The sequence below is a fragment of the Nerophis lumbriciformis genome, linkage group LG08 (genome assembly GCF_033978685.3).
Source record: "Nerophis lumbriciformis linkage group LG08, RoL_Nlum_v2.1, whole genome shotgun sequence".
NCBI classification, from domain to species: domain Eukaryota; kingdom Metazoa; phylum Chordata; class Actinopteri; order Syngnathiformes; family Syngnathidae; genus Nerophis; species Nerophis lumbriciformis.
The window spans coordinates 19,176,037-19,190,993 of NC_084555.2; the positions used below are offsets into that span (position 1 = coordinate 19,176,037).

At 42.1% G+C, this 14,957-nt stretch overlaps 1 protein-coding gene across 1 annotated transcript; it reads right to left on the reverse strand.

The window, feature by feature from the left end:
- Positions 1–2,358: 2,358 nt before the first annotated feature.
- On the reverse strand, positions 2,359–14,949 carry psma6a (proteasome 20S subunit alpha 6a). The gene is made up of 7 exons (XM_061968421.1): positions 14,769–14,949; positions 11,312–11,406; positions 11,111–11,192; positions 6,229–6,384; positions 5,822–6,000; positions 3,158–3,252; positions 2,359–3,035 (listed from the first exon to the last, which is right to left on the reverse strand). The coding sequence occupies exons 1-7, from the start codon at positions 14,842–14,844 to the stop codon at positions 2,978–2,980; spliced, it is 741 nt and encodes a 246-aa protein (XP_061824405.1). The 5' UTR covers positions 14,845–14,949; the 3' UTR covers positions 2,359–2,977.
- Positions 14,950–14,957: the final 8 nt, after the last annotated feature.

Here is a 14,957-nt window from a genome sequence, read left to right on the forward strand (position 1 = left end):
GCCCTCATTTTGAGTCATTGTACATTGTAGGAGTAATGCATGTGTGTATGTTACAAGTACCGGTATTGCATAAAACAAGCTGGGCGGGGACTAACTGGGAATGGGGAACTCAAGAGTAGATAAGCAGCTACGGGGAAATTTTGTGTGCAGAATGAGGCCGTCAACCAGGAAGCTTTGTGCAGCTTTAAAGATGGCGACAGGAAATTCCCAGGAACAAGAACACTCAGCGGTTTGTCACATTCTGTCCTTTCATACATCAAAGAAGGGACTCTGCCTCACAGGATGTCTCAGTCAAGATAAGGGAGGGGAGTTTCGAGATGAGGCTTTTTAGCGATGTGGCAATTGGTGACTACAAAAATTCCAGGGAAAATTTAAAATGGCCTGCTGCCAGTTAATATCCAACCTGACAGTTGACATACTTTTATTTATTTTTTTATCTTAAAAGGTTTTAACCTAGGCAGAATGCCAATGAATAGGAAATGCTAACAATCCAATTTGCTAATAGCATCTATTAAATGCGTAAGAAGGATTAGGCAGATCTTTAATGATTTTGAAGTACAATGCTAACAATTCTAATGCTAGTACAGCGCAAGGTAACACTTAGTACAGAAAATACTAAGGCAGATCTCCAATCATGTTACATCATGATGCCATGTAGATATAGGATGGTATACTCTAAATCCATATTGTATGATAATATACTGCATCAAATGACTCAAAATCCACAAAGTCCATAATAGGTCAATTTTATTATATAGTGCCAATAAACAAGTTATCTCAAGGCACTTTTCACATGATCAGGTCTAGAACTGTGAACCCCACATGAGGAGGCACTAAAAGACAGAGGCAAGGAAAAATTCCTTCTAGGGGAGAAACCAGTTTCAAAGATGGGATGCATTGCAAAACAAACTGGCCAATAATATTTTAGGGTGCGTTCAAATTCGTTAATCTGCTGCGTTTGCTCTGATGGTGCAGTTGGTTTGGTCAAGTGAGCACAATCCAAACAAGCGGACAGTCCGAGACCCACTTCAAACTTGTGTTGAAGTGCGGTTCATTTGAGTTCAAATATAAAATGCTACACAGACTAAAATCACAGCAGAAAGGAAAATATATTTGAAAATGTGTAGTCTCTCTTCTTCCATATGTGACAGAGGGCAATAGTGCTCTTTAAAAGCATATTCTAGTAGCTTTTGGTGACATTTGAGCTGGTAAAAATAAAACAAAAATAACGCGGCGACACCACATTGCAGATTTTTTTTTAAAAGCGTATATTACAATTTTTTGGGTCCTGAATTAAGCATTTTCAAACATAAAAACGGTGAAATAAACTAAAACTATCATGACTACAATAGTATTGGCCAGTAGAGGAGCCCAAACCAATCAGAGCACGCTATGCAGTATCATGGTCACTGATTGGCTCAGCCTCAGGCAGAACTACTATAATAGATTACAAGAGTGTAAACGTGACAATAGGGTTTTCATGTTAAAAAAAACTATTTAGAAGCTCATCAATAGGTGTTTTATGCCCTAACCTATTAACAGCGCTAAAAGACGGACTACTATATTCAACCCAGCACAGAGCGTGTGGGTTTAAAATATTTAAATGTGGTCACATAATAAATCACAAAAGCTCAATCATATCTTTACAACATGCTTGGTATATAAAAACAAGTTTATACAGTAGAGGTGAGAATCTTTGGGCGATTCGATACGCTTCCGATTAATGGGGTGACTATTCGATTTAGAATTGATTCTCGATTCATACTGTGTATTATGTATGATAATAATTTCAACAAAACATTTTCAAAACAGGTTACAAAACCTAATTTTTAAGCATGGAGATGGATAAAAATTATTTTTTAAATAATTGTATTTTTGTTTTTTAAATCAATTTGTGAACATCATAAATCGATTTAGGATTTGAGTAAATAAGAATTGTGATTCTGATGTAAATTGATTGTTTTGAGCACCCCTGACACACAGTATATCTTTTTTGGTTTCGGCCAGCGTAACACGTGTGAATGTAGCCTAAAATTTACATAAACCTTATCTAAAGTAGGGAAGGGATTCATATGGCCCCATTCCTGGGTGGATGTCACCTGAGAGGAAGTTGGGGGGGGTTAATCATTTTGCAATGCAGTCTGCTGAAAATGACGGCAAGCGCCACTCTACATAGCAAATAAAGTTGTGGTCAAAGTTGGGATTGCCACAAAACCCATTTCAAGATGTTCAACACTACTGCCGTCTGGCGGCTAAAGTGGATAGTGCACCCCCCAATTCGTCATGCTTCATGTGTCAGGTAAACCCTGACATTGGGGCCATATGAATCCCCTTCCTACTGTACATGTAAGGATAGGATAGGATACGGTAGACTTTTATTAATTCCACAATGGGGAAATTATGTTGTTGCAGTACAGGTTTTTACATACATAAGCAGAAGTAAAACGTAATGAAAAACAAAAAATGTTCCACCAATATAATTATTTTAGGAAAACTGAGCACAACAAATCCAAAAAGCAGCAGCGGTAAAATGACCTGCATGCTGTCAGACTGATATAAAGGCTAAAGGCAGTCAAAGGTTCCAGGCAAAGAAAAGAAAAACCCCAGAATGAAGTAATGAGTGAGTTCCTGCTGAGGTTGACTGTAGAAGACACTCTGGTTTTATTCAAAACACCAATTTGACATCTTCAAGGCTGAAGCTCAGCGTTATATTGTTGACCCTGAGTAAAGATGGTGAAATCTAAAGAATCTGAAGGACAAAAAAGTCTACTGAAAGTGAAAACCCCATTCATGTCACTGTCATCAAAACTAAAGTAAGAGAGGAAAAGACAAAATGTTGCAAAGGCGGGAATATGTTTGTCCCGTTCTGGAAAAGTGCAAAAAAAAAAAAAAAGGTGGGTAAAATATTCTACCTCAGTTGTATAAAAGTGTCAATCTTGTGTTCGAGACTTCCATCCACTTCAGACGTGTGAGCGTCTCACTCTCGCTCTGACAAAGCCACCAGGTGAGTGTCGATCTCAGACTCTGAGAGAATCCTGTAAGGCATACGTGACACATTTAAACACCAATATTGTTTCTTGCAATATGCCTGAAAAAATAATATGTACTTTGATAGCGGCAGTTGCAGCTTAAGTCATAGTTTGGCTCAAATACTCACTTGAATCGAGGTTCTTTGGAGGAGACGACCCCCACCTCCAATTCGGAGGGCTTGAAGTCGATGGACAGGACAGTGGACAGACATGAGATGGCCGTCTGGTTGGAGGACAGAGCAGCATTAAGAAAAACAACAAACAAATGCAGTGTAGTGCAAATAAACACAATATGAAAGTAAGGGCTTAGCTGGTTGTTGATGGTGTAATTGATTCACCATACATTATACGTCCCCTTCAAAGGGGAAATTAACTTTTTTAGGGGGGGGGATTTTGCCTATCATTCACAATTCCTATGTAAGACAAGAAAAGTGTTTGTTTTTTTATGCATTCTAAGTTGTAAAATTTGGAAAATACAAGGTGGCTAACAATGCAGCTTATGGGAGTAATCTACTGCTCCCATAAAGCCCTCTAAAAACCATCCAAAAACTGCCAACAATACTCCAGTTACATGTCGTAGCCTAAATATTACCAAGTATTAGCATTATTGTCATCATAAGCGCTAACACAGACAAACTATATTTTAGCCGCGCTGTGATCAGAGAGGTAACTTGCTTAAGCAGGTATTGACATATAAGCTGGTGAGCTGCTGCATCGCCTTGGAGTTGATGAAAGTTAATATTAGATTATTAATCATGCATTTTACCTAGATGGTAGAAGCTTTTGGCCATAAATCGAGAAGTTGGTAAACTTTGACAACCAACTTAGACCCGCAGATGACGAGAAAGACATGAAAAGATGCTCGTTTGCGGCACCTTATTTTAACCCTTCGTGGGTATTATGATTAATTCTTCATCCAAACGAGAAGATATGAAGATCGCATCAGTCAGCATCCCAGTGAGAGCAGACATTGTGCAGTAAGTGATTGTTTTATTATGTTCGTAATTTGTATTTTTTCTTTAGCACTGGGCTGTAGTGCTGCATGATGCTTAGTGTTTGACTAAAACTGGATCTGTTTAACACACAGCTTTTATAACGTTTCATCCTCCTTATGTTCAAACCAAACAAATATGAGCTTCTGAATTATAATTTGTCTCAAAGTAATCTTTGTTGTCCCTCAAGAAGTCTGCATGATTAGTAGTGTTGTTGTTAAAGGGAAACAGGAATGTGAAACCAATATGCTGCCATATTACCAAAATACATAAATATTACTTGTTAATGTGAATGTCCCTTTCACTACATTACATACATACTTAGTGTGTATAAAACATGTTGACTGAGGTTTTTTTTAAGATTAATTTGTAGGCGTAATAGAGCGACTACCATTGGCTCCAGTTCAACTGACTTGCAAGCGTTTAATAATGATTTAGAATACATTAAAAAAAGAAAAACATAAGTGTGCTTGTCTTACAAATGGACTGTAAATGACAGACACAATTCCAAAAAAAGTGCAGTACTCCTTTAAAGAAACTTCTGATGGTCTTTCTGTCGTTTCTAATGAGAGGTCCTAGAAGGACAGTTGACTGAACACTTTCCCCCTCCACCATTAAAAAAATACTAGAAAGACTGAAAATAATCCATCAAGTCAAAAACAGGGCATGCTTGCTTACATGGCTATGTCAACAACAGTGCAGTGTAAATCCTTCGCTTAAGTAAATAAATGATAAATGGGTTATACTTGTATAGCGCTTTTCTACCTTCAAGGTACCGGTACTCAAAGCGCCTTTGACAGTATTTCCACATTCACCCATTCACACACACATACACACACTGACGGCGGGAGCTGCCATGCAAGGTGCTAACCAGTAGCCATCAGGAGCAAGGGGTGAAGTGTCTAGCCCAAGGACACAACGGACGTGACTAGGATGGTAGAAGGTGGGGATTGAACCCCGGTAACCAGCAACCTTCCGATTGCTGGCACGGCCACTCTACCAACTTCACCACGCCGTCCCCGTAAGTAAATTGGTTTGTGTTGCCACTCATAAAACATTTGAAAAATGTGATCACATGTGAGTGTGAATCGAAATCGCAATTTGTTCCAGTGTAAGGGTACTTAATTTTCTGTAGGGCAATTTGAATCTGTCACAAAATTCATAAACATGATATAGCTTCATCATACATCATAGTTCGCCTTTAAAGAAACTTACAATGGTCTTTCTGTCATTCCTAATGACAGGACAGTTGACAGAATACTATTTTCCTCAATAAAAATAATAGAAAGACTGAAAATAATCTATTAAGTCAAAAACATGGCATTCTCTTCACTTGGCCATCCCTTTGACAGTGCAGCGTGAGTCCTTAGCTTAAGTAAAAGGGCAGCGTTGGTTTTGATTGCCACTCATAAAACATTTGAAAAATGTAATCACAATTGAGTAGTAATTGGAACTGCAATTGTTTCCATTGTAAGGGTACCTCATTTTGTGTGAGTCAGTTTGGGAAAGTACTCCGTCACACACTTAAAGGACACTGGAGCAGTGTGTGAGTGTTTGGCTTTCCAGTACCAGGGAGCAGGTGGAGGACTAGGGTGTCTTGTTCAGTTGTACCCCAGTGAGTGGAGCCATTAGCTCATATCATTACGTCAGTGGAATCCACCCTGGCACCCTTTTAGGCACACACCACTGGTCAAGGGGATGTCCCAAGCATCAAGTTTCATTCCCCAAAGCGCGAGGGAAGTTGGCATCTCTCTGCTATGTGAGGAGTGTATGTGCCACGTGTGAGTGTGTGTCATGAACCTCAATGGTCTGCTCATAGCTCCAGTCCGGTTTCTTCTTGACTTTCTTCTCCAGGAAGCTGATGGCTTCTGTCTGTTTAACTCCAGATGCAGTGGCCTTGAAACCACAGTAGTAGCCAGCTGGATCACACTTAAACAGCTGCAGACCCAGTTCCTCATCCACTCCCACCATCAGCATGCCTGAATCATAGAGATCGCTGATGATGCTCAACCAGTAAGATACCGTAATGACCCTGAATATTCATTGATTTGTTTATGTGACAGGGACAGTGTGCATTAATAGACATTACAGCAAATGTACCAGAATTAGCCATGAGGCTATAAAAAAAATAAAACTTCAGTTTTCTGAAAGACACTTTTTAAGGTAAAATATAAAAACTGATTAAAAAAGGATGCACTAGTACTCACAGCATCCTAGTGGTCTCATCTCGGCGTTCTGTGTGTAGACTTGAGAGATGTCAGCCATGCGTTTGCACAACATGCCAACAGAAATTTCATAGCCGTACTTGTACATCCAGTTGGATGCTTCATATCGCGCTCTCTGCACCTGAGACCTGCTGTCAGCTGGAGAGAGGTAAACAAAAAACGGCCTTTTAAAAATGCTCACATTTATAAGACCGTCCAACCATGAAATTACTACAACATCCAAAGCCGTAAGGGATTCCAAATAATTATTAATGATTACACCGAGCCATCTCCTCTCTGAGCTGCCACCTTAACGTGGTAGAGGAGTTTGCGTGTCCCAATGATCCTAGGAGCTATGTTGTCCGGGGGCTTCTATGCCCCCTGGTAGGGTCTCCCAAGGCAAACTGGTCCTAGGTGAGGGATCAGACAAAGAGCAGCTCGAAGATCTCTATGAATAACACTGACAAGGAACCCAGATTTCCCTCGCCCGGACGCGGGTCACCGGGGCCCCCCTCTGGAGCCAGGGGCACGATGGCGAGCGCCTGGTGGCCGGGCCTGTCCCCATGGGGCCCGGCCGGGCACAGCCCGAAGAGGCAACGTGGGTCCCCCCTCCAATGGGCTCACCACCCATAGCAGGGGTCATAGAGGTCGGGTGCGATGTGAGCTGGGCGGAAGCCGAAGGCAGGGCACTTGGCGGTCCGATCCTCGGCTACAGAAGCTAGCTCTTGGGACGTGGAACGTCACCTCGCTGGGGGGGAAGGAGCCTGAGCTAGTGCGCGAGGTGGAGAAGTTCCGGCTAGATATAGTCTGACTCACTTCGACGCACAGCAAGGGCTCTGGAACCAGTTCTCTCGAGAGGGGCTGGACTCTCTTCCACTCTGGCGTTGCCGGCAGTGAGAGGCGACGGGCTGGGGTGGCAATTCTTGTTTCCCCCCGGCTCAGAGCCTGTACGTTGGAGTTCAACCCGGTGGACGAGAGGGTAGCTTCCCTCCGCTTTCGGGTGGGGGAACGGGTCCTGACTGTGGTTTGCGCTTACGCGCCAAACCGCAGCTCAGAGTACCCACCCTTTTTGGATTCACTCGAGGGAGTACTTGAGAGTGCTCCCCCGGGTGATTCCCTCGTTCTACTGGGGGACTTCAATGCTCATGTTGGCAGCGACAGTGAAAGCTGGAGAGGCGTGATTGGGAAGAATGGCTGCCCGGATCTGAACCCGAGCGGTGTTTTGTTATTGGACTTTTGTGCCCGTCACAGATTGTCCATAACGAACACCATGTTCAAACATAAGGGTGTCCATATGTGCACTTGGCACCAGGACACCCTAGGCCGCAGTTCCATGATCGACTTTGTAGTTGTGTCATCGGATTTGCGGCCTCATGTTTTGGACACTCGGGTGAAGAGAGGGGCGGAGCTTTCTACCGATCACCACCTGGTGGTGAGTTGGCTGCGATGGTGGGGGAGGATGCCGGACAGACCTGGCAGGCCCAAACGCATTGTGAGGGTTTGCTGGGAACGTCTAGCAGAGTCTCCTGTCAGAGAGAGTTTCAATTCCCACCTCCGGAAGAACTTTGAACATGTCACGAGGGAGGTGCTGGACATTGAGTCCGAATGGACCATGTTCCGCGCCTCTATTGTCGAGGCGGCTGATTGGAGCTGTGGCCGCAAGGTAGTTGGTGCTTGTCGTGGCGGTAATCCTAGAACCCGTTGGTGGACACCGGCGGTGAGGGATGCCGTCAAGCTGAAGAAGGAGTCCTATCGGGTTCTTTTGGCTCATAGGACTCCTGAGGCAGTGGACAAGTACCGACAGGCCAAGCGGTGTGCGGCTTCAGCGGTCGCAGAGGCAAAAACTCGGACATGGGAGGAGTTCGGTGAGGCCATGGAAAACGACTTCCGGACGGCTTCGAAGCAATTCTGGACCACCATCCGCCGCCTCAGGAAGGGGAAGCAGTGCACTATCAACACCGTGTATGGCGAGGATGGTGTTCTGCTGACCTCGACTGCGGATGTTGTGGATCGGTGGAGGGAATACTTCGAAGACCTCCTCAATCCCACCAACACGTCTTCCTATGAGGAAACAGTGCCTGAGGAGTCTGTGGTGGGCTCTCCTATTTCTGGGGCTGAGGTTGCTGAGGTAGTTAAAAAGCTCCTCGGTGGCAAGGCCCCGGGGGTGGATGAGATCCGCCCGGAGTTCCTTAAGGCTCTGGATGCTGTGGGGCTGTCTTGGTTGACAAGACTCTGCAGCATCGCGTGGACATCGGGGGCGGTACCACTGGATTGGCAGACCGGGGTGGTGGTTCCTCTCTTTAAGAAGGGGAACCGGAGGGTGTGTTCTAACTATTGTGGGATCACACTCCTCAGCCTTCCCGGTAAGGTCTATTCAGGTGTACTGGAGAGGAGGCTACGCCGGATAGTCGAACCTCGGATTCAGGAGGAACAGTGTGGTTTTCGTCCTGGTCGTGGAACTGTGGACCAGCTCTATACTCTCGGCAGGGTCCTTGAGGGTGCATGGGAGTTTGCCCAACCAGTCTACATGTGTTTTGTGGACTTGGAGAAGGCATTCGACCGTGTCCCTCGGGAAGTCCTGTGGGGAGTGCTCAGGGAGTATGGGGTATCGGACTGTCTGATTGTGGCAGTCCGCTCCCTGTATGCTCAGTGCCAGAGCTTGGTCCGCATTGCCGGTAGTAAGTCGGACACGTTTCCAGTGAGGGTTGGACTCCGCCAAGGCTGCCCTTTGTCACCGATTCTGTTCATAACTTTTATGGACAGAATTTCTAGGCGCAGTCAAGGCGTTGAGGGGATCTGGTTTGGTGGCTGCAGGATTAGGTCTCTGCTTTTTGCAGATGATGTGGTCCTGATGGCTTCATCTGGCCAGGATCTTCAGCTCTCGCTGGATCGGTTCGTAGCCGAGTGTGAAGCGACTGGGATGAGAATCAGCACCTCCAAGTCCATGGTTCTTGCCCGGAAAAGGGTGGAGTGCCATCTCCGGGTTGGGGAGGAGATCTTGCCCCACGTGGAGGAGTTCAAGTACCTCGGAGTCTTGAGTCTTGTTCACGAGAGAGGGAAGAGTGGATCGTGAGATCGACAGGCGGATCAGTGCGGCGTCTTCAGTAATGCGGACGCTGTATCGATCCGTTGTGGTGAAGAAGGAGCTGAGCCGGAAGGCAAAGCTCTCAATTTACCGGTCGATCTACGTTCCCATCCTCACCTATGGTCATGAGCTTTGGGTTATGACCGAAAGGACAAGATCACGGGTACAAGCGGCCGAAATGAGTTTCCTCCGCCGGGTGGCGGGGCTCTCCCTTAGAGATAGGGTGAGAAGCTCTGCCATCCGGGAGGAGCTCAAAGTAAAGCCGCTGCTCCTCCACATCGAGAGGAGCCAGATGAGGTGGTTCGGGCATCTGGTCAGGATGCCACCCGAACGCCTCCCTAGGGAGGTGTTTAGGGCACGTCCGACCGGTAGGAGGCCGCGGGGAAGACCCAGGGCACGTTGGGAAGACTATGTCTCCCGGCTGGCTTGGGAACGCCTCGGGGTCCCACAGGAAGAGCTGGACGAAGTGGCTGGGGAGAGGGAAGTCTGGGCTTCCCTGCTTAGGCTGCTGCCCCCGCGACCCGACCTCGGATAAGCGGAAGAAGATGGATGGATGGATGGATGGACACCGAGCCATAATACACATGTAGCATGATGAGGATGCATCAATTTTGATTTAGGGCGTGTCTAAAAGCAGGGGTGTTTCGATACAACTTTTTCACTTCCAACACGATCAAATACGATATTAGCAGTAATCATACATCATTTTATTATTTTGGAGTGTGGAAGGTTACAATATGTTTGATCAAGTAAAATTAGTCAAGAAAATAATAATTGTAGTAATGAAAAACACTAACACTAACACTGTCTGGAATTGACTTATGTTGTCTTTAAGTGCAAGTGAAGTGGTACAGTACGGTAATAATTGTTTTTGGCGACACCTGTAAGTTAAGCTCATGATGCATTAAGTTGAATGATGCAGACATGTTAATTACTAGATACTTTTTAATATGCTTCTTCTGCCTTGGAGACTTTGTATTGCATATAATTATTTGATACTTGTTTATTTTGATTATTTAATAGTATTTTAGACTGCAATATTGTTCAATTAAGGAGAATTACTAGTATGTATAGCTTGTGTGCTTAGCTGTTGTGTAGATTCTAGCTCCTAATAGCCTATAACCTACCATGCTTACCTCTTGTAAACTACTGTTTTTTCATTAAAATACAAGAAAATATCAACCTATACAAGCAAAAGGACTGCTTGTATCAGAGCGCATATATGGGGAGATTTTAGATGCAATCCAATAGAATTTGATATTTGTTTCTTTGCAGATATCAGACTGTTGATATCCAAAACCCATATCAGATTGGGACACCTCTATTCAAAAGTGTTAAAAAAAAGGAAAATAAATTCCTCCAACAAAATATACAAAATGTGGCATGTCTGCATGTTAGCCAACTATTTCCTGGTTCATGGAGAATTACATACCATTAGATTTGTACTTGCGTTCAGTGGCAGCAGGAACATTGCAAATGATGAAAGGCTATTGATTTCACATGTATTATATTTTTCTGAATGGATCTGAGCACACGACACAGTATATATAATTAGCAATTGTGAAAAATATATACTTAGTATTTTTTTAAATATGTTCTGTTAAAACCACTAATGGTAATATAAAATAGTTGGAAATACCTTTTTAAAACACACATTTAGCAGGTTTTTCCTCTCTTGGCTCACAAGCTTTAATATGATTGTTATTTATAGCGAGTTCAGAATCAACACGACCTCACATGAACAAGAGGAAACCTGACGTCCCCCATGTTTGGGGTTAAGGGTTCTGTCAGCTGGCTTACCCGTCATGCCGGTCATCACACACCCTATGCTGTCTGTTATTTTGAACAGATGTGTGACTGTCTCGGCATCTAGCAGCTTGTCCTGAAGAACACATTACAAAGACATAAGAAACACAGTGGACGTATGTACCAGCTGCAATGTCAGCTGGAGAATCTAGTTACATGCTTGCATGTGTATGACGGTAGTCCATTTATACTGACTGGGATTTTCTTCTGGGTGACAATCACAGCACAGTCCTTCCCTCTGACTGCCACAGAGGTCAGTCCTCCCTGGTTGATTGCCTTGAAGGCGTACTCTGAGAAAAGATACAAATGAAACAACATTACTATTAACTAACATATATTCTTTATTCAAAACACTTGTATCTTAATCACTGTTTCCCATTGAAAATAATTGAATTCAATTTAATCGGTGCTTGCCCCCTTCCAAAACAGCACAATTATAAAATGTAACATGCATATTAAAAACAACTTTCTAGTAAATAAATATTTTATGAAAAACAATACAACAGAATACAAACAACTACAGTATTTTATGAAGTAATGTCATAATAATGTACACTACATTTACAACATTTACCAAGGAAAGTGGACTTCTGCTGTATCTCCTTCCAGTTTCACCATATTTTTAATTTAAACGTCTGCTGTTTAGATATTACGTTAACATCTCTCATTTCACAAACAACTACAGTATTTTATGAAGTAATGTCATAATAATGTACATTACATTTACAACATTTACCAAGGAGAGTGGACTTCTACTGTATCTCCTTCCAGTTTCTCCATATTTTTAATTTAAACGTCTGCCGTTTAGATATTACGTTAACATCTCTCATTTCACAACATCTTTCTGCTTCAGTATGGTGCAGACTAGCAGTGATATGCTCGAATTGCCTACACACAAATCTATTAGTTGCTGCTATCAGCGTTGCGCCAAAAACTGATTCTCCGCCAAAAATTGGTTCCCATCGCCGTGCAGCGGGAGCGCGTACCGCTTTCGGGCTTCGTCTGTCCACAACGGATTACTACATGTCAGGCAAACATTTGTATTTGGGGTTATCGTAAGGATTGTGTTTGAAATTATTTTTTAGCCTTTATCGTGTCCGATAAATGACAGAGTTGGCCATTTATATTGTATTAATGAGATTGTGAAGTACTGTTGTTGATTAGATGTCAATGTGCTAAAACCTCTTTCTTGTTTAGTAGCTACATACAATATTAACTGTTACTTGTTCATGCACATAATAAATATTAATCAAGTGTTTGGATGTATTCACTCAAGAGTGTTACATACAGTATATAATAATGAAGTACATACTGTTTTGGTGTTGAAGTACCCTTTATACCCATAAGAGAGTTACATATATAATAATAACGTACATACTGTTTTGTTTACGTGTTGAAGTACACTTTAAAAAGGTGAAATCAACCCAGACGACAACTTATGATTCAAAATAATAGTTTGATATTGACACATATCATCAGTGCATCTCCTAAGGTTATTGTAGTAATGTATGCACAGATGAGATGTGTCAATATCAAAATATTACCGTACTTTGAATCCCTTTTTGGCAAACAAGAATACCTTAATTTAATGAACACATCCAAACACTTTATTAATATTTATTTTGTGCAGGAACAAAGAACAGTTAACTTTGTACGTAGCGTGAAAACAAGACAGAGGTTTTAGCACATCAACATTGGATCCACAACAGATCTTTACAATCTCATTAATCCCATTGAAACGGCCACTTCTTTTGGACACGATAAAGGCTTGAATAATTTCAAACGCATATCTATGATAACCATGAATATAAAGTGTTTGTCTTACATATAGTAATCAGTTGTGGACAGACGAAGCCCCAGCATTGCAGCTTTAACAAGCGTGCACCCTCCCGTGGCAGGAATCGATTTTTGGCAGAAAAAAATTTAATGCTTCCCCCTAAAATATTTTTGCTGCAGCCTGGTCTGAGTGAGGACAAATGTTTTGGGCAGATCTTACGGGGTTTTACTGTGATATTTGGTATGCCAATTAATGGCGGGGATGCTTGTAACTCAAATGTGTTCAAATAGCTGGGAGACAGCGCTTATCTCAGAACACTGCAGTGCAAATACTTTTAACGCAGTTAACTAAAGTAAAAAAAAAAAAAAGCATAGTGTGCCGATTTGGGCCGAAATGTATATCCCTAAAGTACTTTTGGGTTTAATGGAATTACATGATACCAGAATTATTTTATGAAGTTTAAATGTGTTTGTAAAGTTTGTGGTGACTCACTCCTTTAGAGGAAACTACCTTTTGTAATGTATTCCACAAAAACACATAATATTCAACATTTAATACTGACCAGTGTTTCCTATACATATTACATTTCTTTTTAGATTGGGTGTTACAAGAAGTACATGAAGGTAACACTAAAAAGTTAAAGTACCAATGATTGTCACACACACACACTAGCGACCCATCTCCCTTGATCACCCCCTGAGAGGTGAGGGGAGCAGTGAGTGGCCGCGCCCGGGAATAATTTTTGGTGATTTAACTCCCAATTCCAACCCTTGATGCTGAGTGCCAAGCAGGGAGGTAATGGGTCCCATTTTTATAGTCTTTGGTATGACTCGGCCGGGGTTTGAACTCACAAACAACTAAATAACACTAACTTTCCTGGTAAAATTCGTAAACCAAGGCCCCATTTGCTAACCGCAGCTTGTATATTTTTATTGCCTTGCGTCACATTGTAGAAATAAAATAAACCAAAAAAAAAGGCAAAAAGGTATACTATAATGGTAAAAACATTCGATGACACTAATTACTAATAACACAAAAGTGTAACTAAATATATGTACAACGTTTCTGCGCTTTAAATAACATGCACATAACTTGTGACTGTATATGTACAGTATATCAGTAAATATTGTAAAAATTCAAAATATTGCCCAAACCTTTGTAAAGACGGACAGGAATTAATAGCAAACAAATCTACTTTGTGAAAGGTGGCCATTTTTTATTATGCTATATTTTACAGTAGAACGGTATTGAGTCAAACTAGATAATAGTGAAATATTAGACTTAGACTAACTTTAATGATCCACAAGGGAAATTGTTCCACACAGTAGCTCAGTTACAATGATGGAAAGTGTAAGGACGGAAAGGACAATGCAGGTATAAATAGACTAAATATAGCGATATAAAATATAACATATATACGTAATATGTACAGAATATATGTACAGAATATTATATATACTGATATTATATTATGGTATTCAGTTCATGCACTGCAGCAAATGAAATACATTATGTCTTAGCTTATCGACCATTTAAAAAAAATTGCTTGGCGTTAGTGCAACAACGCACAGTAAGTTTGATGTAGTCATTCAATGAATTGATTAAAGACATGTTTCCAAGCTGGTTGGCTTTCAAGTTGATCACTTTTTACATCATTGAAGCATGGAAAATATCTCTCAACTTTTCATTGAGTAAGACGAGCAGTTTTTCATAAAGATAAGTACTTCATACATCAAGTTAATGGCAGACACATATTACTAGTTACGATACTCGGAAAAAAACAATGTATTAGCATAACACATGGCGATAAACGGGCTGCTTGCTAATGTTAGCATGTTAGCCAGTGACAGAGCAGGATTTTCATCCAGTACTGACCCACTTGGTAAAGTCTTCCCTCCGGAGAGAATATCGTGATATGACGGTCAAAGCCTGCACTTGACCCCCGAGACATGACACAAAAAAGCCAGCAAAAAAGTTTAGTATTAAAAAATGTCAACCGGTGTGCGGCAAAACACTTTACAGACAAAAACCTTGCCCCGGAAATGCACTGTCATAATAAGAGCT